This window comes from Danio rerio, chromosome 24, assembly GCF_049306965.1.
Source record: "Danio rerio strain Tuebingen ecotype United States chromosome 24, GRCz12tu, whole genome shotgun sequence".
NCBI lineage: Eukaryota > Metazoa > Chordata > Actinopteri > Cypriniformes > Danionidae > Danio > Danio rerio.
In genome coordinates, this window is record NC_133199.1 from 33,959,357 (window position 1) to 33,986,980 (window position 27,624).

General features: G+C 33.3%; 2 protein-coding genes across 9 annotated transcripts in view; both read right to left on the bottom strand.

Moving 5' to 3' along the window:
* Positions 1 to 494: 494 nt before the first annotated feature.
* On the bottom strand, positions 495 to 22,919 carry zgc:163022. Of its 2 annotated transcripts, XM_073939911.1 has the most exons (17): positions 22,808 to 22,919; positions 22,533 to 22,590; positions 19,094 to 19,229; positions 17,992 to 18,128; positions 16,453 to 16,550; positions 16,273 to 16,381; positions 15,415 to 15,606; positions 13,388 to 13,489; positions 13,168 to 13,312; positions 10,903 to 11,016; positions 10,715 to 10,830; positions 7,729 to 7,815; positions 4,492 to 4,583; positions 4,153 to 4,211; positions 3,933 to 4,073; positions 1,278 to 1,303; positions 540 to 1,159 (listed from the first exon to the last, which is right to left on the bottom strand). In XM_073939911.1, the coding sequence occupies exons 2-17, from the start codon at positions 22,533 to 22,535 to the stop codon at positions 1,070 to 1,072; spliced, it is 1,647 nt and encodes a 548-aa protein (XP_073796012.1). In that variant the 5' UTR covers positions 22,536 to 22,590; positions 22,808 to 22,919; the 3' UTR covers positions 540 to 1,069. The 2 variants fall into 2 exon arrangements, with proteins under 2 accessions (NP_001083026.2, XP_073796012.1); NM_001089557.2 differs by lacking the exons at positions 22,533 to 22,590; positions 22,808 to 22,919 and having other exon boundaries at positions 495 to 1,159; positions 19,094 to 19,445.
* The window catches only part of aglb (amylo-alpha-1, 6-glucosidase, 4-alpha-glucanotransferase b), a 72,829-nt gene continuing 67,915 nt past the window's right edge, over positions 22,711 to 27,624 (bottom strand). For 4 of the 7 annotated variants that reach the window (XM_021470359.3, XM_073940911.1, XM_068217236.2 and 1 more), the window contains exon 34: positions 22,711 to 27,572. In XM_021470359.3, the coding sequence (XP_021326034.3) occupies positions 27,455 to 27,572 (118 nt within the window). In that variant the 3' untranslated portion in view covers positions 22,711 to 27,454. The remainder of the gene's footprint in view (positions 27,573 to 27,624) is intronic. The other 3 variants (XR_012399461.1, XR_012399459.1, XR_012399460.1) reach the window with 1 other exon arrangement.

The following is a 27,624-nucleotide window of genomic DNA, read 5'->3' on the forward strand; positions in this document are numbered from 1 at the left end:
GTAAAGCAAGGTTGGGCCTAGTACTTGGATGGGAGACTGCCTGGGAATACCGGGTTCTGTAAGCTTAATTAATTCCTTTATTTAGAGTTTGTTTGTGTTTCCCAGAGATGGGTTGCGGCTGGAAGGGCATCCTCTGCGTAAAAACATATGCTGGATAAGTTGGGGGTTCATTCTGCTGTGGCGAGCCCAGATTAATAAAACCGAAAAGAAAATGAATGAACTAGAGTGACCATATGAGTGACTTAGTATGCATAATATAATGTTTTTGATCCTATAATTGTTTTCTGTTGTTTGTACACAAACCTTTTCAAAAAAACAAAAGGAAAACCTTTTCATTTTTAGTACATTGCTTTTCTGTTTTCAGGTTAACCTTACAGAAGTAAATTGATGAACACAGTAACATGTTGGCTTAAAACACAGGACAATGGCTGTTGAAACTTCCTGTAAAAAAATTTGATCACCATCCATTCATATGTCTAAGCATGTCCAATTCAATAGTTATTAATTCAAATAACAAAAAAAAAAAAACCGTCCATATATTTTAGTTATAGAGTTCTTATTCATGCTTTGAAAATGTACAATAGCTGCTTAAAAATACCTGTTATTACACTGCCACCTAGTGGCTGTTGACAAGACATTCGAAATATAAGATCTATATATACACATACAAAATCATATAGAAATCTTTATAAAAGTTATACATTTTTCATAAATGTTTGAATCAACATTTATTCATTTTGAGCTTAAATGAAATTGTAAAAGTAAAATAAAAATATGATTTTTTTTAATTAAAGTTGAGAGATAATACTTCCTAATAATTCCTTCATAATGAACAGTACAGTAATTACATTATATTCATTACTCATAGGCTCGTTGTTCAATATTTAGTTGGTAACCCAGGAGGAGAACGCCATATTAACTGAAAAAGTAACAAAAACAAAATATGCAGAGGTCCACCGAGAAGTAAGAAACTGAATTATCTTTGATTAAATAAAAATATATAAAACATACATCTTATATAACAAAAGAGCCACAACTAGCTCCAGAATCAGTATCAGGATGGATCTACTCAAGCTGAGCCAATTCCAACAAGAAGTGCTATCAAGAAGGCCAGATTTCCGATTATGAACACGAAAAGCAGGATTGTTTCAGAACTCATCTAAGAAAACAAACAAACAAACAAGATATTGTTTTAAAACCAAAAAATGTACATGGTTATACAGTATGGAGTTTACAAAATGTTGTATATAATGAGATGCCTGCCAATATAAACTTACCGGTTCGCAACTGCAAAGCTGAGAATCTGAAATAAAATGAAAGAATAACCTTGATTTTCAAATAACAGCAAATTGAAATATACATACAGTTGAAGTCAGATTTTTTTTTTCCCAAATTTCTGTTTACGGAGAGAAGATTTATTTCAACACATTTCTAAACATGACAGTTTTAATAACTCATCTCTAATAACTGATTTATTTTACCTTTGTCATGATGACAGTAAATAATATTAGACTAGATATTTTTCAAGACACTTCTATACAGCTTAAAGTGACATTTAAAGGCTTTACTAGTGTTGGAATATTTAGACAATTCCATACTTGTTCAGTAAGAAAAGGTCTGGAGAGGTTTTTCTTCAATGCCAAAAATATTAGTAAATTATTAGATACAAATTAATAATTCGAGGACAGAGCGCTGGGTTACATTACTCCAATGAAATACTAGAATTACATTCAGGAGATTCGCAACCAACATACATTTCCTGACTCCAGCATATATACACAGCTGATAATAACAGGTGGAGTTTTTGGTGTAACGTCACTTATAAATCATTCTGCAGTCCCTTGGCTCTTGTACCCCACACATATTTTCTCTGTCTGCAACCCTTCTCTGCATACCAGAACTGAACAATTACGTGCATCTTTAATATATTTCTCAACCTCTACAAGCATCATGCTCCTTGTGACATGTCTAGACTTTTGTATTAAACAGCAGTTTGGAACAATAGCCCCATGCACTATAATTATTCTTATTCTGCTATTTCCCATCTTGTCAGCAGTTCCTTCTAAAAGTATGCAGCACAGTTAAAAAGAGGAAGTGTGTCTGGTCACTATGTGGTATCAAACAATAGAAAAATATTGATTAATCTGTTGTTAGTCTAAACATTTTTCTAATAAAAAATAAAGACACAAAAGTAATAAAAGTAAATTCATTTTTTCCCACACTAGGTTAATTAGGTTAACTAGGCGGAATAGGGAAATTTCCCAAGTGATTGTATAACGTTGGTTTGTTCAGTAGACAATCGGGGAAAAATATCTTAAAGTGCCTAATAATTAAAAAAAATTAAATTAAAAACTGCTTTTATTCTAGCTGAAATATCAATATTAAGACTTTCTCCCGAAGAAAAAATACTATCAGACATACTGTGAAAATTTCCTTGCTCTGTTACAAATAATTTGGAAAATATTTAAAAAAAGAAAACTATATAAATATTTAAATAATCAGAACTCCATAGCTCCGCCACCTTGAAATTATAAGGTTCTATCTGACATTTTTTGTTCACATATTCTTATTAAATGATGACTTGATTACATTATGTGAGTTTTTATTTATTTTTTTTTTTTGTGAAGTTGTTTACACTTTAAGACTTAAAAAAAAACAAAAGGTTTTATCTACAAAGTCAAACTCTAGCTTGGTTCAATAAAGTGAGTCGATCAGCATTTCGAATTCCCACACAAGGACCAATCAGGAACAGCTTTCTTTGTCATTCCACCAGAGTGCTCCATTGTAAAAAAAAATGCTACAAATTAAATGTGAAATATTTTTATTTGTGTACTGTATATACAGAATTGTCAGTGTTTATTTTTAGTGTTTATTAAACTTTGTTAAACAGACTGTTTTGTAAGTTCTTAAATTTGATATTAAGCATTGAAAGGCAAATAATTAATTTAATTCATGGGATTTTAATTACAACAATAAATATCACCATAATAATAACATAAAATTAACATCAACTCTGGACAAACCATTTAGCAGTCTTGTATGCTTAATTTAAACAAGAGAAAATATTAATCCTTAATCATTAAATAAATATTATAGAATGCAAAAAATATACTTTCTCAAACATCAACATATTGTTACAACACCCATTTTCTTATATTAATAAATTGTTAAGCAGACTGATTGTATTTCTTGAGTAATGCTTTTAATTAACGATCTGCCAGATAGTACCTTAATTCAAAGTGAAAAATGACTTCTTACCCCAATTTGCAAATTTAAGAGAATCTCGAAAATTGACATTTAGAGTACATTTAGAGTTTGTCATGTTAATGTATGAAAGAGAACTGTTACACACATATTGTTTGCTATATGGAATGCAAAAACTTTGAAGCTCAATAGAACCGTATGACTATAAATGACACACAGCATCACGAAAGTATCCCCCTAAAAGAAATGTAACCTGCTATTTTTCTTCCATCACTGCATTTTCAAAAGAATGTGGGAAAACCACAAGTCTGGCAACACTGGATTCTTAAGAGAAAGGTCAAACTAAAACCGATTTAAACTAAAACTAAAATTCAATAAATAATAATAAATTCTAACTAAAACTGATTTCTTAATTTTAGCTTTACCATCATTGAAATGATTAGTGTTTTTAAATATATATCCCAACAGAAAACTGTCATCTTTAAATTGCAATAATAAATCATAGCTGAACAATAACTGCAGCTTTGGTGACCACAACTGACTTCTTTTAAAATAAATATTAAAAATATAAATAAACAAATATCCTAACGCCAAACTTTACAGTAGTTTTTTTTTTATTATTATAATTATGAACTATAAAAATCATTTATTCAGTGGTAGTTTTATGCTTCTTCCAGTCTGCAGCATTGATACAGCATTGATTAATGTAAAATTTTGCATCAGATTACCTTTTTTCTTGGCACGCAGGTTCAGATCTTGCAGAATGTACATCAGAGCCTCCCAGGCCAAATAACCTCCCATAACCTTCAACATCCACCCATCTGAATCATATTCTTCAAACAGAGCCAGACCGGTGAAAATCGCAGCAACTGTGGGACAGAATGAAACCTTATTTTCTTCCGAGGACAATAACAGAGCAGACACTGACGAAATGATATCATACTATACCTGCCAGGCATTTGATGGCGAAAGCATTGCAGGAGTGAGCCCAGTTGAAAACAAACCTCCTGTAAAGAAAACCACCAGATTTAATATGATGAGGATCATCTCTAAGCGAGGACCGTCAGCTACTACGAGATAGCTAACGAGATATACAGACCTTTAACCAAGTTCTTATTCATATTTTGTACACCAATTCCTATTAGTTAACATTATTACAAGAATTAACATATTAATGGATTATGTGAAATGATACATTTTAATTGTAGTCTTTATTAAAGAACATTTGTATTGATCCCCAGTCCTCACTAATTAAACAAAAAAACATAGCTATGGTTATATTCTCACCGTTCATGTTGCGGCTCACATCGGAAAGCAGCGACGATGGGCTGAATGAGACTGAGGATCATCACCAAACAGCCCAGGACAGGATGAGCCCCCTAAAAACAGACTAAAGTTAGACACACTTTACTTTAAACTACCAAAATCAAGAGCATTTGCCAATACTAGGGACATGCTTAAAATGTGCATTTATGTCTTATAAACGACTGATAACATGTCTTCAAAAATTTCAAAAAAGAGATTTTATATTAGAGCATTTATATGCAGAAAATGACAGTAGATCAGTGTTAAATGTTCCATGTTTCAGACTTTAAATACTGGTTTAAAATATATATGTTATATTAGAGCTGCACGATATTGGAAAAAAATTGACGGTATTTTGTTTTTCTGTGATATAAATTGTGATATGAATATAGTTTCACATTTTTATGTCACAATATAAGATGACACAACTCCATTAAATAAAAAATTACAATAAATTTACACTGATTGTGATGATTTTGTAAGGGAGTGAAATCAGCATAAAAGTAATAAACATTACAAGCATAAATGAATTAAACATTAATTATTTTAATGTAATGTCTAAAAGTTAATTAATAAAACAAAGATGCAAATGAAATAGACAGTTCTTTATGGTTTTCTGGAGAGTCTAACAGTATTGAGGTGCAGAAATTCAATAATCAAATGTAAAATGACACTTTATACAGTAGTAAACATCTGAAGTTGACCAAATCTTTTATTAAAATTATCCTAAAACTATTCCATTCTTGCCTAAAAACAATTTTGAAAAGCTTTTTTCTCATCTGCCTCAAATGTTAACTATTATGCACTACCCGTCAAAAGTCTTGTGGCCTATCCAAGTTTTAGGAACAACAAATAATAACTTGACTTCTAGTTGATCATTTGGTATCAGAAGTGGATTATGAAAGGCAAAGACCACTAGATTATGCTTATTTTATCAAAATAAAACAATCATGCCTTGATTTTTCATTATTTAATATGGAGTGTAAGGTATGGTGCAGTTGGAAAAGAATTAATATTGTGTATGACTCCCATGAGCTTGGAGGACTGCATCCATACATCTCTGCAATGACTCAAATGACTTAAAAATTAAGTCATCTGGAATGGCAAAGAAAGCGTACTTGCAGGACTCCCAGAGTTTATCATGATTCTTTGGATTCATCTTCAATGCCTCCTCCATCATTTTACCCCAGGCATGCTCAATAATATTCATGTATGTTTACTGAGCTGGCCAATCCATAGATGTGGAGGCTGAAGTTTGAGAAGGAAGACTATTCTGCTGAAGAATTCCCCTCTCCTGTGGTGTGTATTGTCTCTCGCACGCCACATACTGAATTTAACCCCTAACCACGTTTTTTCCATCACCGAACTTGACTGTTCTCTATAAGAATGATCGGGACAAGACTTTTGACAAGTAGTGTACTCTTCATTATAGAAGTAAATAAATACAATGAATTTTTGTTAATTGTTTGTTTACAACAATTTCTAGAGCTTCTAGAGCCCAAATGGGTTAAATTTGCTTAAAATTGTACCTAATCACAGACCTTAAAAAAATGTTTATTTGTTCTAAACCAAGTTTTCTGGTTAGCTATAATCCAGTCTCAACATTGTAGATTCTGCAAGGTCCACATTCACAAACTGCGATATTGATGCTAAAATGATATATTGCACAGCCCTATGTAATATGTATTAATATTAAAAAACTATCATCTGTTCGAATTTTAAAGTAGTTGCTGATTTTCTAAGTCACCAAAGTCTGATTCACAATTAAAGTACAAGAAATCTGCTTCAAAAACACACTAGAATTGAAATATTGGCCTGTTATTTTATGTAATGTCTTATTTATAAATTAGAATTCTGTAACTGTAAGTCTGTGTGTGTGTGTGTGTATAAATGTATATAAATGAGTCTGAAACCATGCAACATTTTGCCATTGATGGCGTTTTTTTTCTAAGACACCAAAGTCTGTTTCACAATTAAAGTACAAGATTTTTTTTTTTTATCTTTGACATGATGACAGTAAATAATAATTTAGTAATAGTAATTTTACTTGATATTTTTCAAGACACTTCTATACAGCTCAAAGTGACATTTAAAGGCTTAACTATTTTAATAAGGTGAACTAGGCAGGTTAGGGTAATTAGGCAAGTTATTGTATAACGATGATTTGTTCTGTAGATTATCGGAAAAAAAAAATTAGCTTAAAGGGGCTAACATTTCTGTCCCAAAAATGTTTTTAAAAAAATTAATAACTCCTTTTATTCTAGCCAAAATAAAACAAATAAAACTTTCTCCACAAGAAAAAAATATTATCAGACATGCTATGAAAATTTCCTTCCTTTGTTAAAAATAATTTGGAAAATATAAAAAAAAAAAATTTAATAAAATCAAAAGGGGGCTAATAAATCTGACTTCAACTGTAAGTAAGTCTAAAACCATGCTACCTTTTGCCATCAATGGCTTTTTTGTTGGCAGAAATGCTATCAGTAGATTACACATAGCTAGAGAGAAACTGAAACTAACTTAACGTTTTCCATTCAAACACATTGTTTACATATACAAAAATTTGGTCACACTTTATTTTAAGGCACAGTTCTCACTATTAACCAAGCCTCAAATAAACTCCTAATCTGCTGCTTATTAATAGCTATTAAAGTAGAGTTAGGTTTAAATATTAGTAGGGTAGAATAAGACCATGCCAAATATTACATTAAAAGTACAAATATCTTAAGTAATTGGCAAAAAGCATTGCAGGATTTCATTCTATCTTAATAATTGGCAAGCTTCTAGTCAATGAGAATTCAGGGTTTCTGCAGGTTTCACCAAGTCGAATTTAAGATTTTTGAAGACTATTATGAATTAAATTTCTGATTTATACATGGCTAAACTGTACGGATTTTTACTTGTCCCATAAAAAAATCTAATTACTTGAATAATACTTAAATAATTTATCAAAACATGTAAATAATACATACATTTGTTTATCTTTGACAAGCTTTAAACACTATAATAAGCTAAATGTACAACTGAAAGTCCAGGGCAGTGTCCTCACCACATCCAGTCTATAAATACCTTTATAAATGGCCTAATTGGGTAGCTTTACATGCACTGACAAATTGAGACCCATTAAAATGTTTAAGATGTACAAGTGAATATATCAGCAAGTTTAATGCGGATACCCTGGAATAGGTCCTTAAACTAAAGTGTTATAAATGTATTTACCCCAACCCAGTCTCCAGCACTAACGAACACTATGATGAATGCGATGGCCGTGGCAATAACTGACAGGGTCATCAGAGACACGTGAGCCTGTGGAACAAGAAACAATCCATAATTAGACAGATTCAACATATTTAACCATTCCCATGCCTTAAAAAACAGCTAAATGTCAGTGTGTTCATATTGTGCTGAAATCTGAGTCAATCTATCTATATTATCTTTATATTTATAGAACTGCTGTATTAAAGTAGTATCGAGTTATAATCTGTTATATAATGCCATAAAGCTTAAAGATGACAAGTGAAGTTCACACACCATAACTGGCTTCTTATCTAATCTCGCATGTGCTAACTACACACATCCTGTACTTATTACAGCAGAGCATTCATCAAAGAAACTTTCCCACTGTCACACTGACGAAACACATATGTCAACATGACACCTAATTCACTTCACAAATGAGCTGATCGGGGGGATAAAGGCCACCAATGACAATTCATCTGATTTCACAGGTGATTTAAACTAAAATGCAAACAAGAAAGTATTACTAGCCACCAGAGTCTAATAATTTGCCACCATAGTTGCAATAATTTTTCAAGTTGCTATATTCTTATAAGTAAATATATGAAGATTATATATAAATAATAAATATTAATATTAAATATTCAAATTAATTATAATAAATATTTATAAAAAATTAATTACAATTATTCTATTATTATAAGGGTGACAAGGTAGCTCAGTGTTTAGCACTGTGTTCAGCAAGAAGGTCACTGGTTTGAGTCCCGGCTGGATCAGCTGATATTTCTGTGTGGAGTTTGCAAGTTCTCCCAATGTTCGCATGGGTATCCTTCGGGTCCTCCAGTTTCCCCCACTGTCCAAAGACATATGCTATAGGTGAATTGAATAAACTAAATTGGCCATAGTGTATGTTTGTGAACAAGTGTGTATGGGTGTTTCAAAGTACTGGTCTGCACCGAAAGGGCATGCGCTGTGTAAAACATATGCAGGAATAGTTGTCAATTCATTCCGATGTGGCGACCCCTGATAAATAAAGGGACTAAGCCGAAGGAAAATGAATAAATGAATATGATTATAATAGGAACAGTGGCCTATTATTGATCTTTTATGTAATGGTGTGTTTATTAAGAGACCACATGTCTCTGAATTCACTGCATTTATTAAGAAGGCATTTCTTTTTCCGAAAAATTTCAGTTGGTGAGAATAAAAAAAGAAAAACATGAAAAAGAACATTAACTGTTAATTTGGCCAACTGTTAAAAATTAAACATGCTATGAATAAAGGCTCCCACTTTATATTAGGTGGCTTTAACTACTATGTACTTGCATCAAAAAATAAATACAATGTATTTACTGTGATCATTATGTATTGCGGATGTGGGTAGGATTAGGGACAGGTTTGGTGATATGGGTAGTTTTCAATTCAATTCAGTCCAGTTCAATTCAACTCAGTTCAATTCAATTCAATTCAATTCAATTCAATTCAATTCAATTCAATTCAATTCAATTCAATTCAATTCAATTCAATTCAATTCAACAAACTTTACTGTTTATCCCCACAGGGATAAGAACATTGAACAAGAACAACTTTAGAGAGAGGCTCTCATGCAAAAGCAAAACCTAAATACACTTACATAATTATTTTAAAATCCAGTGGCAGTGGGATGAAATATCATCTTGTTTAGCCTTTTTTGCTAAAGCGACTTTATACCATCTGTCTGACGGAAGTAACTTAACCTCTTAAGGCCCAAATCTGTTTTTTACATGCATTTTTTACTTCTCTTCGCTATTTGGGCTTATTGAAACCTAATTAGTATCATCTTTTGATATGATGTACTTTTAGTGAAAAAGTGGTCAGAATTTACATAAGACACAATAAAGTTATCTTTATGTAATAGAAGGAAAAACTCTTTATTTCTGCCTTGAACACAGCAGTTTTTTTTCCTGACTGTTTTTAATACATTAATAACACATACACACATACTTTGAACATGTTTTGACTATCAGTAAAAGCAACATTGTGTGGCCATTTTGGACAATTAACATGGTGTTTGGAACATTTCATATGTTGCAAAACAGTTGCAGGATGACACTGTATGTCTGTGACAAAATATAAGACATAAGAGCAAAAATGTGCTGTCCATGTATGTGGCCACTAAGCCCTAGGAGGTTAAAAGAACCATGTAAGGGATGGGAGGAGTCTTCCACAATAGCGGAGGTTTGTCTTTTCATTGCTGCCAAAAATAAGTCAGTGAGAGGTGTTTGTCTCTCACCAATTATTTTACTCGCTGCATTTACTAATCTTAAACAGTTTGTTTTTGCTTTTAACAGAGGGTGTTAAATCAAGTGATGATATTAAAAGTAAGCACCAATTCAGTAAGTGATTTTTGTATGACAGTCAAAATGTTCTGCTTAATATCAAAACTTATCAGTTTTGTTTCAATAAAAGTGGGTTAAGATGTAAGTAAAGGTCAACAATGTAATTACATATATATTAAAATCTATCATAAGTACAATGCAAACATATGTATTTACATAATAAGTACTGTACAGTGTAACAAATGACAAAATTTAGTGTTAGTACATATTAAAGAAGGCCTCTTACTATAAAGTGGGACCGAATAAAGTTCCCCAATAAATCTCTGATTTGTTTTTCTATTACTGTATATTTATTTAAAGTCTAATTATTTTTGATCTCGGAATCCAATGAAAGCAAAAGGCTTCAGTTGAACGTGCCCTCCAAATCTATCAATGCAATTTGGAAAAAAAAATGTTAAAAAGTAAACAAGAGCATTAACTACATATCCAGTTTCCCATCTTCCCTCTTCGCACACAAACAGCTATTCTCTTTCTTACCATTTACAATTGCTAATGATTATGCAGGAGATTACTTTGCCAACCACTGTCTTCAAAATGTCAATAAATGGATCTAATTTACTCTTGTGAGTAATAACTGTAAAACTACTTACCACAAACCAGAAATCTTTACCGCAACAGCCTTGGCCCTTGGCGACTCCCTTTAAATAACGTGCAATGATCATCCCAATGCTGCCCGTCGCCATCCAGGAGATTAACATTAGGCAACCTAAGACAGGCGGATATATTTAGGACCATAATAACACCAGTTCCTTTGTGAACTGTGTGATGATGAACTCACCATGGGCTTTAACAATGGGTGGAAACTCTTCCTCACTTGTGATGACAACACTTGGATTTAGTAAATTAGCCTTGGTGCTGCTGACATATTTATTGGTGTGAAACTGGATTTTGCCTAAAAAGGGAGGGAATTGAAAAAAAAAATAGAGTTTATGTGATTAATGAAGTCCTCACCTTCAGTTTTAAACATGTATGTGTGATGATCCAGGGTCTGATCTTCAGATGTGAATTGATCAACTACATACGTGGATTACTTAAAGTTTCGTTCTTCAAAACTCATCCGAGATTTGATGTTATAGCAACAGGTCTGGTAGTATAAATCAGGGGTTCCCAAAATTTTCAGCTCGCGACCCCCAAAATAACAATGCCAGTAACTTGCAACCCCCAATATCCTCTGAGGTGGTTATAAATACAGAAACCTTGCATGCAATGGGGCGCACACACACCAATAAACCCAAGTCTATTCTTCGTAGTTATTTTTTTTAATGTATGTCAGTGCTGTGAATGTGCCAGAAAGTTTAACCTGGTATTATAAAATCAATCTGCTGCATCTGACGCTATTGCTGAGTCTTTAGTATAATGTAATTACCTGAGGGGTTGCAATCCAATACAACTAGTAACTATAAGCTACTATAGTAACTATATACAGTAGTGTATATAGTAACTGTAAACGACTATTTTTGTAGTAGGTTAAGGATTAAAATGGTAATTCTTATGGTTTAATAAAAATAAATAGATTTTTGGAAATCACCCCCCCCTCCTTCATTGTCCCGCAACCCCTCGGGGGGGTCCCAACCCCCACTTTGAGAACCACTAGTATAAATAAAACCAAAACTATTTTGTAATCTAATACCAATACTAAATCTAGTAAAACATACAAAAGCATTACTAAAACAACAGTAAAAATAACAACATTAAAATTAAAATACATAAATAATATGTGAAAATGTGCAAATTTTCAATAGTAACATTATACATTAATATTCATTAATTCTTTTACTTTTCGGCTTAGTTCCTTTATTCATCAGGGGTTGCCACCACAGAATAAACCGCCAACTTATCCAGCATATGTTTTACACAGCAGCACAATACATACCCTTCCAGCTGCTCCAGCCTTGTCACATCTCAATTAGATTACTGCAACTCCCTTCTCTTTAGTCTCACTCATAAATCCATCTGTAAGCTTCAGCTGGTCCAGAACTCAGCTGCCCGTACCATCCCCTGATCCCCTTTTTCTCATTACATCCCCCCTGTCCTGCAGCAGCTTCATTGGTTACCAGTTCATTTTCTAATTGATTTAAAAATTTTGATGTTAACATGCAAAGCCATCCACAATCCCACCCCTCTATATTTGTCTGCCCTCATCCACATTTCTGTTCCTTCTCGCACCCTGCAATCTTCTTCCTCCCTCCGCTTGTCTGTTCCCTCTCCTCATCTATCCTCTATGGGCAACAGAGCATTCAACCACTCTGCTCCCCGGATTTGGAACTCACTACCCGCTGCCATCAGAAATATTGACTCCCTCAAGTTATTAAAATCAAGACTAAAACCCACATATTTAAGATGGCTTTTAATATTTGATTAATTAATTTTATCTGCACTGTTGCTGTGTATATTTTTTATTATTTCTCTTGTTGGTTTATTGCTCTTGTTTTATTGTACAGTGTCCGTGAGTTGCCAGAAAAGCGCCTTTTAATACAATGCATTTTTATTAATATTATTATTATTATTATTATTATTATTATTATTTATCAGGGGTTGCCACAGCGGGATGAACCGCCGATTATTCCAGCATGTTTTACACAGCGGATTTCCTTAAAGCCACAACCCAGTACTGAGAAACTCTGACAGATTGGAACATGACTATATATTCATTCATTTATTTTCTTTTCGGCTTAGTCCCTTTATTAATCAGGGTTCACCACAGCGGAATGAACCGGCAACTTATCCAGCATTTGTTTTACGCAGCAGATGCCCTTCCAGCTGCAACCCATCACTGGAAAACATCCACACGCACTCATTCACACAAATACACTACAGACAATTTAGCTTACTCAATTCACCTGTACCACATGTCTTTGGACTTGTGGGGGAAACCGGAGCACCCAGAGAAAACCCATGCGAACACGGGGAGAACATGCAAACTCCACACAGAAATGCCAACTGACCCAGCCGAAGCTCAAACCAGTGACCTTCGCCATCGTGATGCATCATGTCCATTTAAAAAATAGCAATAACAAAGAAATTTAAAATCAGAACTGCAGACCTTCATTTGAAGATCCAGCAGCGATCATCAGGTGATATTCATTATTAGATGCTGCTCTACTTGCAGTGCTGATGGTGTTACGAGAAGTAAATGAACAATTAATTTTTCCATTCGTAAGTGCTGTCATGATGTTGGATACATTGCCCTGTAAATCAAGCAGAATCCATGTTAGAAACGAATTAAAAATGATGCCATCGGGATTAATGAAAGCGATTCGTACCAGTGAAAGAATAGCCGGAGATGATTTTCCTGAATTAAATGCATGTTGCACTTGAAGGTTGCCATTGTTGTCCTTCCCACATATGTAAACATCGTCATTGCCCTGAAAACAGCAACAAAGCGCTTTTTAAAAACCATATTCCTGGAAATGCGCTTTCCAGGAACCTGCATACTTGTTTTCCTGCTGCTTGTTGAGGCATGCACATGAGCTAGCGGTAGCTTCTTTTATATTGTATATCCAATGACTTCATGGGAAATTCTTTTTTACAAGTCTGTAGATTAGGGGTGAAACTGTATACATGTTGTATCATGAAATCCAAACAAGTATGCTATTTTGACATGCTTATGCACAAGAGTTAAACTCAGTTCCTCGAGGGCCAACCTTAATTAAACACACCGGATAAAACTAACTGAGTCCCTCAGTCTTGTTTGAAAGCTACAGGTAAGTGTGTTGAAGCAGGGTCACAACTAAACTCTGCAGGACCTCAGTTTAAAATCCCTGCACTAACTTATGTTAAGCCGTTTTAACAGCCTGTGCTTGCTTTATTTTACAAAGCCATACAGTTTTGTTTTTATTGTGCATGGATACAAATAAAAATAATCCCTTTATAAGTTTCAAATGATGACTCTGACACGTATGGCTAGTATTTTTTCGACATTTTTAATGACTGAATCTGCAGTTAAACTGAAACATCTCAGATGGGATTCCTAACTGTACATTGCAGCGGGTTTATCAACAGAAAATGCAGTCAAATCCACATAAAAAAATTGGCACTGCGAAATGCAGAAATGCTCATATATATGCTATTAATACACTCACTGGCCACTTTTTTAGGTACACCTTAGTAGTACCGCTTTGGACCCCCTTTTGCCTTCAGAATTGCCTCAATCCTTCATGGCAAAGATTCAACAAGGTACTGGAAATATTCCTCAGACGTTTTGGTCAATATTGACATGATAGCATCACACAGTTGCTGCAGATTTGTCGGCTGCACATCCATGATACTAATCTCCCTTTCCACCACATCCCAATAGTGCTCTATTGGATTGAGATCTGCTGACTGTGGAGGACTGTGGATCACATTGATTTAGTCACGAGGCGTTAAACATCGACGGAAAACGCGAGCAAAAAACATCTTGTGTCCACGGGCCTTAAGGTTACATTTTTATGTTCAAATTTTAAAAAAACATTTTCGATTCACTTCAAATCTTCACTACTGTATATTGCGATGTGATTACAATTTTACCAGTTAGCTTGAACAGCTCTATTTGGAAATAATTTATTAATTTAGACTGACTGGGATTATTATGTAGCAGAGTGAATAATGCATACAATATAATACATTTTGTAAAAGTGAACAATACAGTGCCCCAGTGGTTTTCTGGGGAGTAAAACAGTATTCAGGTTCAGAAATTAAAAAATCTAATGTAAAATAGCACGATGGTATTCATTGTATAAATAATCTAAAACAGTAGATTTTACGAATACAATAAAGTTACAAAGGTACAATTACTTTAAACCTTAGGTCTCAAACTCAATTCCTGGAGGGCCGCAGCTTTGCACAGTTCTGCTCCAACCCTAATCAAACACAACTGATCCAAATAATCAAGGTGTTCAAGATACTAGAGACTATTAAGCAGGTGTGAGTTGTAGCTAGTTGGAGCTAAACTATGTAGAGCTGTGGCCCTCCACGAATTGAGTTCGAGTCCATTGCTTTAAACTCTTTTGTGCTCGAATGGGCCTTAAGACATGTGCAAATTATAAACTTTCATTCCATTATAGGTCTGCAGTGACTTTACAAATCTAATGTTTTCTGAACTGTGGATCCTGCCCAATATAGAAACTTGAGATTGCAGATCGTGCCAAGTGACTATTTAATACTGAAGCTGGAACAATATATTGTGCAGCCCTATTGCAAAGTAAACTGGGTATGAATGCTTTCATTTAGGACACAACACAAGCATTTTAGACTAATAAAGAAGTAAACACTCACAGATGGATATCTTGCCAAAAAGTGTATACTTTACCATTTCCTTGTCATCTGAAAAACCAATGGCAACATATCCATCAGCCTGGCCAAACATTTCAATCTTCATTTCTGACTGGTCAGATGAAGTCTGCACGGCCACAAAGTAACAGCCGTTGCTGGTGGTTGGGTTACAGTTGTTGGGCTCACTGAAGCAGACTTTTGTGCTCCCACAACCAGGAATTGAAGCAACCTGAAATGACCAAAGAGACTTCTGTTTGAATAGATGGACAGATATATAAGCCGATTTCTGAAATCTGAGGTCTCATTAAAAACTTTGGAGGGGGTAAAGGGTGGAAGCATGTAAAAATGCAAAGGTTGTGGTCTTTAAAAAACTAATTAGACAGAGAATGTGTGCAGCTTTAAGTAAACTCTGAGTAAACATTCATTCATTTATTTATTAATTTTCCTTTGGCTTAGTCCCTTAGTTATCGAGGGTCACCACAGGGGAATGAACCGCCAACTATTCCAGCATATTTTTTACACACCAGATGCCTTTCCAGCAGCAACCCAGTACTGGGAAACATCCATACATAATCATTCACACACATACACTATGGCTATTTTAATTCATTTTAATTCACCTATACCACATGTCTTTGGACTGTGGGGGAAACCGGAGCACCCGGACGAAACCCACGCAAACATGGGGAGAACATGAAAACTCCACACAGAAACGCCAACTGGCTCTCTTGCTGAGAGGTGAGAGTGCTAACCACTGAGCCACCATGCTGCCGCTAAGTAAACATTTTTAACTTAAATATTAACTTTTCTGAACCACTTTAATCATCATACAGTATGAGCCATAACCATTAATACATAAATTATGATTATTTTTTCTGGTGTACAGTATACTTACGGTTGGGGCGACAGTAGTAGTATTAGTAGTAGTTATTGTGCCATTATATACAATGGCAGAGCTCTTGACTTGAACCCAAAAGGTAAGAGTAGACTTCACAAATGTTACACTGAAACAACAACAGCAGAATGTCACAAATGATGTAGGGAAATGAAAAGGTGAATGATAGAAACATTATACCTGAACTCTATATTTCCGAGCTGTCCAGATGTAGGTGCTGTCCATGTAACCTGAACTGAAGTTGTTTTAGCATTTGATGTGTGAGAGACTGCTCTACCCTGAACAAAGCAATAGTATAATTAATAATCAAACATAAAGGAAATGATCAATGTTGTTTTTCATAACAATATCCAATATGACTACACTCAAATAAAATCAATCCACTTATTTAAAATGAGCTGACTCAACACAAGTCTTTTGTCTCATAAATAAACAATATATGGATTTTGAAGTATCTTAAACCTATATTGTTTACTGTGCTACTGGGCAATGACAGCACAAGGCATATTTAAACTCGCCTTATAAACACAATCAAGCCATAAAATTCCACTCATGACCACCTCGTTTCGTGTTTATTGTGAAATGTGATATGTATGTTTCAACAAACGCATGTAGATGCTGAATGGTGTCAAATCACTCAGCTCAAATGTCATTCATGCAGATATTGATATAAATTCCTGGCTCTGTTTTCTTTTACTGTAGCTTCGAAATACAATGTGATACATCTCTATCACTCTCTTTTGTCAAGTTTAATTATGACTTAGCTTTTATCCACAACAGATCTGGAGAGCAAAATAGGTTAATGTCACTCTGATTGGGTTTATATTTATCCGCGTTCAGCGTAAATCATGTTTGTGAGAGCTGCAGGTCAAAGCGGAGCTCATTAATATTCACGACACGAACCATATATGGTCAAAAAATGGACCTTCTGATTTCATGGGTATTTTATGGAGGAATAAATGAGCTTATAAAACAGTTGACTTGAGATTTTTTTTTTAAAATTACTTACCAAAGCCATAAAGCTACCATGTAGATATCAGAGAATAATTTTACTTTTTATACCCATCCAGTATATGACACCATAAGTGTTTCAACATTACAGCCCACTACTACAAACATTTTTTAAATAGCTGTGCAATTGTTTGAGTACTTATGGCCAAATTCATTATTATTACGTAATTACAGTATCTAGGTGTATTTGGTTGGATAATCACAGTTTGTTTTGTATGCAATCACACAAAAAATGTGTGCATGTTGTAGATTCTTTTATTTATTTTTGTGTGACGCTGCAAAAAAATGATAACAATAACAACAACATTAATTTAAAATTAATATTGTATCTAATTCAAGACTGCAATAATAATAATAATAATAATAATAATAATAATAATAATGCAATTTTAAAAAGTATATTAAATCAACATTTTTTACATTTTAAATTTGATTGCAGACACCAAAACAGGACATAGCATCTTTACCCATATACATTACATGAAATATCAGCAGGCTTAAAGAGATTCTTAAAAAATAACACAATAAATACTATGGAAGTCAAAACATACAGTATCGCCAGCTGTCAGGCTCTCAGTATTCTTCTCAATACCTTATACACAACTGAAAGGGTTTTCACTTTTGGGTAAGTAAGCAATTGCTTTAAGGGTTTTTAATGTAACATTTTATATACAGTATATATACTGGAGATGGGTTAGAAAGACTCACAGGCATTCCATTACAACTGAGGACCTGCACATTATTCCCCGTCACAGAAAAAGTGCCAATGGTACTGCTCGATCCAACTGGGCGTGCTTGCAACATAAAGCCTTCAAAGTAATATCCCGTTTGGCTATTTAGCGTTACTGAGAAAAGAAAAGAAAAGCTGTTCAGTGTAACTTCTCAGATAAAGACAGACCATTAACTCACTGATATGAGTTGATAAGTGTACAGGTGTTATACAGTGACCAGCTGTAAATGACATTTCACTGATTTTGACAGTAGTGAGTGACTCAACATAATCTGCATGAAAGAAATAGTTCAGAAATAATAGAGCATTGCGTAGCTTATACTGTATGTACAATGTGTTAACATGTTATAAACAATGCATATTATGCAGAGGGATGAAAGAATCATCTGTCAGGATTCAATGGTGTGTGTGTGTGTGTCAAATGTTACTATGTAAAATGAGTATTTTATTCTAAAGTCTATATATATATATATATATATATATATATATATATATATATATATATATATATATATATATATATATATATATATATATATATAATGTAAAAAAAAACAAATAAGACTTTATCCAGAAGAAAAAAAATATTATCAGACATACTGTGAAAATGTCCTTGCTGTTAAACATCATTTGGGAAATATTAAAAAAAAAAAAAAAAAAAATTAAAAGGGGGCTTTTATATATGAATATTTTTCCCAACTTTTATTTAACGGAGAGATGCTTTAACACATTTCTAAACACAATAGTTTTAACTTTCTAATGACTGAATTATTTTATCTTTGCCATGACGTAAGTAATATTTTACTAGATATTTTTAAGACACTAGCATTCAGCTTAAAGTATTTTTTTGTATATATATAATAGCTGTTTTTATTCTAGCCAAAATAAATCAAATAAGACTTTCTCCATAAGAAACAATATTTTAGGGAACTCTTTCTTGCTCTAAAACTCTTTATAGGGAAATTTCTTGCTCTGTTAAATACCATTTGGGGTTTTTTAAAAAAAAAAATTTTAAAGAAAAATCACAGGAGGGCTAAAAACATTTGATTTCAACTGTATAACAGCATAATGTAACCTTACCTTTGATTTGATCTCCTTCTTTAAATGTGGTTTTGTCAGCAGTGACTGTGAACGGAGGAGAGCTGGTCTGAGCGTTAGCGCCGTGATTAGGCATCATAGAGTCACAAACCTCGCTTACAAGTCCATTCTTATAACTCTGCACAAGTCCAACACACAACACGAGAATAAACAGCAGCCTCTGGGGAGATTTACAAACGCCATCCATCGTCAGTTGTAGCGATAAAAATGAGATAAAAGGGAAATGTTGTAATTCTTATTTAAAACGACGACAGAGAACTTGGTCCGTTGTGTCTGAAACTATTTATCCGCGCCGTCTATACTCCAGTCACTTCACGTCTTCATTGTAAATAGTGAAATGTCATAGTGGGCGTGGCTTACCTGAACAGGTAATTGTGAGTAACAGTGGGCGATCGTGAGAGCTTGTGGAGGATACTTTAAGGATGCTTTGTTTGGATTTTGTTTTTACCTTTGAGAAGCAGTCTGAAAATGGTTACTTCCTTGATGTGCAATGTGATAATGTTGCACGCAGAGGAGCCTATTATTATTAAGGATTATTTTAAAAGCCTAAATAATAAAACATTTTTCTTACTTTATTTACCTCCTGTAACATAAAGGCAACTAAATCATTAAATGTATTTTCACTTCTTGGTGCATTTGTATAATTTATATTAATGTTATTTATATTGTCTATTCCTGGGCTCATTGGTATGTTTTTTTTTTATTATTGATTGAATCATTTTGATGTATTTTTACACATGTTAATTTATAATTGGTATATCAATTGCTTATAATACTTATTTTTTCTTTATTGTTATGTTTGGCATTCCAAACCCATATCTCCTTGTTTGACATTTGTTCTTCTCTTCACGTTTGCATTTTATAAGCAAGCATTAATAAAATAATGATGATAATAATAATAATAATAATAATAATAATATCGACTATACACAATATCATACCAAAAATAATATATATAAATAAATATATATATATATATATATATATATATATATATATATATATATATATATATATATATATATACATATATATACTGATTTATTTAATCTTTGCCATGATGACAGTAAATAATATTTTACTAGATATTTTTCAAGACTTTTCTATAAAGCTCAAAGTGACATTTAAGGGCTTAACTAGGTTAATTAAGCAGGTTAGGGTATGATGACTGTTCTAAAAAATATATAGCTTAAAGGGGCTGAAAATCTTTGTCCTTAAAAGGTGTTTAAAAAAATAAAAACTGCTTTTATTCTAGCCAAAATAAAACAAATAAGACTTTCTCCAGAAGAAAAAATATTATCAGACATACTGTGAAGATTTCCTTGCTCTGTTAAAAATCATTTTGGGGGGCTTATAATTCTGACTTCAACTCTATATAATAATAATAATAATAATAATAATAATAATAATAATAATAATAATAAATCCTGTGGAGCATATATAAAGAAATGCAGATGAATGGCAAGTGTAATTTTCAAAAAAAAAAAAAAAAAAAAAAAACACCTTACAAGATCCTGTCATTAAAATTAACATTAGGACATCCTCAAACCAACACTGAACTTTTTTAAGTTTTAGGTAAGTGGTTGCGAACAATTTATATGTGCTGAATTTAAACAAACAAATTAAACAATTAAATTAAACTACTTGAACATAACAACATTTAGTTTGTTTGTTTGTTTAAGTTCAGCCCATTTGAATTGTTTAGAACCACTATAACAAAAACCAAATAGTCAGTGTAATGTTTTCAGCGTAAAGTTGTGACAACGTAGATAAGTATCACCTCAGGAGGAGCAAAGCTAAGTAATAAAAATCTATTTATGCCCCAGAATAAAATGCTTAAGTCATTGTTTCCATGTATCTGCATGATTTAACGGATTATAAATTATACATTCAGCGTTTACTCCAGCAAATATTTTGATTCTTCTGCATTCTTCCATGTTTCACACATAAATATTGTCATTCAGATTCATTTTATTTTCTTAAGTAATGAATTTTTTTTATTTGCCGTACATGAAAAATCAAGGTCATGCCACCAAATATGTCAGACTTGTCTGAATTTGTAACTAAATTCATTATTTTTGTGTCATTAGCTAGTGTAAACGGTGTACACTTCTTTTCCTACAGCAGCTCATCTTTCAAGTGAGATGTGTGGTGCATTCACACTTTCTACAAATCTTGCTTTTAAAAAGCATCCATTCAGTAAAAATATACCATGTTTCCTTTTTATCAGTCTGATCATTCTTCTCTGACCTCTCCCTTTAGAAAAGCATGTTCCCACATTACTTCTGCTCATTTTCTCTTCTGAAATCAAGAAGCATTTTCTTGACAAGAAATTAATTTTTTTATCTTGCAAAAAATCTGCTAGTGGGGTAAGCAAAATAAAAGTATAGTTAAATTATTTAGCTTATTAGATTAGATTAATTATTGTATTATTTAGCTTCTTTTAAGGAAAAGAAAACTTGCTTTTTTGTTTCAAAACTATTCTTGGTTTAAAATTTTTTTAATATTTTGACAAAAAAAAAATAAGAAAAGCATGTTGCAATGCAGTAGTTTCTAAATAAAGCACTTGCTCATTTGGCACCAACAACTCTTTTAGTAAAAAAAAAATCTGTTATTTAACAGTTGCTGTATATATTTTGTGATTAACACTTTTTATCTGTTTATTTACAGTTGTGAATTGCATTATGGGATGTTAATCACAAGTGTTTTGCGTTTATTTATGGTAGTGAATAGCATTATGGAACCTTGATCTCTGCTCTGTCGACTTTTGATGTTGAAAATTCAACTTTACAGTTTAACAAAGTGACTTTTATTTACAGTTTTAGTAGTCTAAATTATTATAATATTTAAGAATTATTATATAGAGAAATAAGTCTGTAAAACAACAGAAAATGTACTGGCAGTTTATTGCAAGGTTTTTGTAATGTAATATTCAACATCGACCCAGACATTATATTACTTCAAACTATTAAAAATGTTCATATTAATAAAAATTTCAAATTTGAAGAATGAAAGTTGTTGGAAGAAATATCAAGTTATCATAATACAGTTCAAAAGCATAAATAAATGGGAAACATTAAAACAAAAATCACAAAAATATGGAAAGCTGCTAATAAACGGATATTTTACAGTGTATATTTATATAATGATGCTATTTTATGTACAGTTTGAGTAAACCAGTCAAACTTGATATGGGGTTGGTGATTTTATTAATCTAAAACGAGACAAAAATAAATCTGAATACTAGAATGGAGGATTTTATACACTGAACGTGAATGTTGTGCTTTAGTTGGCTGTAATTATTAGTTCAAGCATGAGATCAAAAATAAATCAGATAAATGTGTGGCACCTGCTCCTTAAGTCCTTAGTAAAACTAAAACATGACGTCTTACTTGAAGCACTTTGTTGTGTAAAGTAATACCATGAGGGAAGAACAATGAGCTTTTGTTGACCAAGCACATCAGATGAGGCAACCATGACTAAGCAAAAAAAAAAAAAAAAAAAAAAAAGTCATCCGTCTTGTAGATCAAAATAGATATCAACTTGTAATAGGTTGAAGACTTTATAACATTAACAAACAATTAAAAAAAGAAACAATATTGAGGGAGCATAAAATATCGTTTAATAAGCACAAATTGGCATGAATGTTTCTTAAAGGGATGGTTCATGCAAAAAATAAAATTAGAATTTACTCACCCTCAAGGCATTCCATGTGTACATAAAATGTAGGATTTTGATGTCAAGAGGTGAGCTGAATGTTTTTTGTGTGTTTGTTTTGCAGCATTCTGTTTCTCCTCACTGGCCTTCCAAAAAAAAAAAAAAAAAAAACGTGCAATGCATACTCCCCTCCAGCTAGTGGCGCTAAATACACCAAAAAAATTATTCTCTTAAAATAAGTTGACGGCAGAAGTTTCACATAACTGTTTATAAACATAGACATTTTCCCAAATGAAAATGTATTGATTCACTACAGGAGACCTTCATTTACTGCTGGAGCTGTGAGAGGCACTTTTATTACAGATGGATGCACTTTGTTAGACCTGGTTTTTCTTAGTTGTTTACACACAATTACCTGTACTTCAGACACAATGACTACAACATGTAACTGATGCACCAACCCCCTGAACCAATTCTACTAAACTACAAGCACAATCCCACTCAATTTACACTCAAATTGCAGGTTTAAAACACACTTTTTTCAAAAAACTACACACAATTCTCTGCATTTGGCACAATTGTCATGCAGAAAATTTCTTGTTTTCACGAGGAACACACTGTCAAAATTGTAAAGTCAGTTGCCCTACCTTGCAAACGAACTCTTCACATAGGTAAACACCTGTCACACAGAATTGCAATTTAGAAATTAAAGCTCATCTGGTTTATAACTGGTTTACTGCCTACCCACGTTTTTTAGTTGTTTATCTCCCTCCATATTCTCCATTCCGCAAACATATTGAAGATTTTTTTTTCTGCCTGGGGATGGAAAGTGTATACTGAAATCCACACACACGTATACCCTACTGCTTGGCCCGACCAAAACAGAAAAGAGGAAGCAGTATAGCTGTTTTTTTTTTTTTTTTAACTGTATTCTGTAAATCCTTCTGTTGATGTTATATGTAGACCACGTTATGTGCAGCTTTGTGTTAGTTGATGAACACTGTGTACACTGTTTTGTGGTAAAAATCCAGTAAAATATATTTGGTATTTGTGTGTTTTGTATAAAAACGATATTCTGAAATATTTTACAATACACTTCTATAGGCCTAGGTAGTAAGTGTAACACTGAACAAAAAAAAGGCTTACAGTAAGTCATTATGATGAATGGAGATGAAGTGGTCATAGTGTTTTACATTAAGCACATCAGTGCTCAACTGGTTCTTATAAATGTCTACTCATGTGATGGCTTGTAGGCATTTGAAAACAAAACACCATTTTGAGAAGAAATCGCATTGTTTTGAATGTAGAGTTTGATTTTGCAGAAGAATTGAAGGGTTTTGCCCAATGTGTGTGTGTTTTGTGTGTAGAGTTCTGACAATATGAGACATGCTTTCAGAAAATGTGTGTAAACAATTGAGAAAAACTGTTAGAAAAACAGCCCCTGTTTCCACTGTCACACTTGAGAAACCCAGGAGTAATAGACTTTTTAAAAATTACTGAAAAAAGAAAAGAAAAGCGTATACACCGAGGATGCACTGAGGCTGACTAAATTATAGATTCATTTTCATTTTTGTGCAAATGTACGGTGGCCGAGAGAGCTTATTGTGCTGCAATTGACAGTTTTGTATGATTGCTTACAGGTTTTCATGATTGCTAACACACTAAAAATTAAACTTTTCTCACTATTAGCAAAACGGTACACTCAAGGAGCAAAACACAAGGCCAGATCTGCACAACTGTAAGCACATTGTCAGCTTCACTCTCTTTGCAAAACATTACACACAGTGATATGCAAAACACACTTGGATGCTTATGACACAGACATTTTTACATAATGGAATTTCCTTGCAATTTCAAAGCAAAGGCCTTCAAATGAACACACACATGAACCATAGGATAAACACAGCCATCAGGTGTGCACTCACACACACTAGACACACCAATCAGCTGTAAACACAATAAAAAAGCAGTAGGTATAAACTGTTGTCTTCAATAAACATGTTTACAGTAGTATAGCTATAAATAGTAGTCTTCAATAAATATGTTTTACAGGAGCTATACATATTAATCTTCAATAAATAAGCCAATGTTGCAGTATGGAAGAGGAAGCACGAAAGTGAGGAAGATTGGTAAACAGGAGGCAATTTTTTTTTTACATTGAAATGTATACATCACCAGAAAGCTGAATGAATAAGCTTTACATTGTTGTATGGTTTGTTAGGATAGGGCAATATTTAGCTATTATTTGATATAAATATTTATTTATATCAGTCTATCTCTTTTTGGTGAATACAGTATGTTCAGCAATATCTCTCAAACCCTGATTATATCAGTATTAGTCAGTTAAAAATGATACAAGTGTTTAAGATTGATTACAGCAGTGTGTAAATGAATCAAACGGATGTATAGAATGAAGTGTGTGTGTTCTGTACGGTGTCAACATTGTGTTTTGTTATAGTGTTGTAAAGTTTTGGATGAAGTGTTTTATTTTGCAAAAGTTCTGGTGTGTTCTACTGTTTGTGTGTGTGTGTGGATGTGTAAATTGTGTGTAGTGTTTTGACAAAATGAGTTTTAATTTCAAAATTGTGCTTAAGCAATCAGAAAAAAACGGTAAGCACAATTTTCTAAATGAATACTTATTTTGCCAAAACACTACACACAATTTACAAATCCACACACACAAACAGTAGAACACACCAGTTCTTTTGCAAAATGAAACACTTCATTCAAAACCTTACAACAAAATAGCAAAACAATTTGAACACCTTACGGAACACACACGCTTCATTCAAGAATAATCTGTTTGCTTCAATTACACACTGCTGTTATCAATCTTAATCACTTGTAACATTTATAAGTTGCTTATAATTATATAATATGGGGTTAATTTTTTCAGAGATACTGCTATAAAGTACATGGACATACTGTATTCACCAAACAGCAAACCAGCACTGCATACTGATGAAAATATTTACTTATCTCCATTGCATTCAATTTCTTCTTGCGAGGAATGCATTGTACACTGAAAACCAGAGCAGTCTCAATACTTTATAGTGCACAAATAAAAACACTGAAACTGTTCCAGGGGTTATTTTATTATTAATTCTCTGTTATATTATTGTTATTGTAAATTATTGTAAATGTCACAGGATAACACACCAGTTTCAAACATAAATACAGTGATAAATACCGAATTCTGTAGTACTGATAGCAAAATATTGCTCTATAATAACAAACCATAGAGCAATGTGCAGCTTATTTATTCAGCTTTCTGGTGATGTATTTCAATATCCAAAAGATTCTTCCTCACCCCGTCATCTTTTTACCAATATTCCTTCCTTAAGTGCTCCCTCTTCCCGTGACATGGACTTCCATATTTATTGAACACTAGTATTTATAGCTACACTACTGAAGACTAATATTCTATAACCAAACTATTCCATTGCTTTTATATTGTTGTTAAAGCTGATTGAAGGCCTTTGCTTTGAAATTGCAAGGAAATGACATTATGATACATTTCTGTGTCACAAGTGTGTTTGGTGATTTGCATATCACTGTTTGTAATGTTTTGCAAAATGTGTGAAGCTGACATTGTGCTTACAGTTGTGCAGATCTAGCTTTGTGTTTTGCTCCTGGAGTGTACCGTTTTGCTAATAGTGGGAAAAGTTTAATTTTAGTGTGTTAGCGATCATAAAAAAAAACTCATGAAGAAAAAAAGAAACCACTTGCAATTACAAAAAAACACCTCAGTTTGACAGCACAATGCAAACACATAAAAAACACACTGTATTTTTGCACAACACAAACATTAATAAAATGCGCAGAATTTTCTCACAACACAACAGAAATGTTTCAAGGAGAGCCTAAAATGTGACGGACCCGGCTATTTAGGTTATGGTTATTTAGTCTAATAAATACTAAAGGCGGGCGATGCAGTAGCGCAGTAGGCACTGCTGTCGTTTCACAGCAAGAAGGTCGCTGGGTAGCTGGTTCGATCCTCGGCTCAGGATCAGGAAGGGCATCCGCTGCGTAAAAAATGTGCTGGATAAGTTGGCGGCTCGTTCCGCTGTGGTGACCCCGGATAAAAAAAGGGACTAAGCCGACAAGAAAATGAATAAATGAATGAATACTAAAGAAGGACAAGGGAATTGCTATATCAAAATAAACAAAAAGATCTCACCTTTTAAAAATCATCAACAACTTTACTGAGAATTATTCCCGCACAGCGGCGTCTGTCATGTTTTTGAGTCCCCTTGAAACTATTCTGATGTGTTCCGATGTTTTCGTGTTGTGAGAAATGCAGTGTGTTATTAATGTTTGTGTTGTGTGAAAATGCAGCGTGTTTTTAAATGCGTATGCATGCGTTGTGAGGATTAGCAGCAGGTGTGCTTTCAAAGGAATGAAGATCTTTTCTTAATTAGCTGGTGTTTATTGTAATTGCATGCGTTTTCTTAAAATGCAGCACGTTATGCTCTTTCGGCCACCATACAAATCAACTCTAACCAACAAACCTAATCTGGCAAACCCTAACAAAAGGGTAAAGATTTGTACATGATTTAACATGATTAATACGTAAAGTGTCACTACAACAAGAGTTTGGAAGATTGTGAATGTAAAATAATTTCCTCAGAATTTTTCCAGGTAGGTGGCTGAAAACATGGGAAAGCTACAAAGTCCAAGATAAATTCATAGATCAAATAGAGCCTCCAGAACAGTGGCGATGGACCAGGCCTGCGTTTCACAACTGAATGGACAGTACTGTCCGTTTTCATTGGTCAGCTCAGGTAAACCCTTCCAAGGTGATCTGGATCAAAGAGAACACATACATGTGTAAACACTGAGTAAATGACTCATCT

What these genes read in the sequence shown, in the direction of transcription:
- zgc:163022 (NM_001089557.2), bottom strand. Translation starts at nt 19,298, where the DNA reads ATGGATGGCGTTTGTAAATCTCCCCAGAGGCTGCTGTTTATTCTCGTG. An exon ending in CTCGGAAATATAGAGTTCAG is followed by an intron (nt 16,382 to 16,452) that starts GTATAATGTTTC and finishes TTGTTGTTTCAG; the next exon opens with TGTAACATTTGTGAAGTCTA. An exon ending in CTACTACTGTCGCCCCAACC is followed by an intron (nt 15,607 to 16,272) that starts GTAAGTATACTG and finishes TGGTCATTTCAG; the next exon opens with GTTGCTTCAATTCCTGGTTG.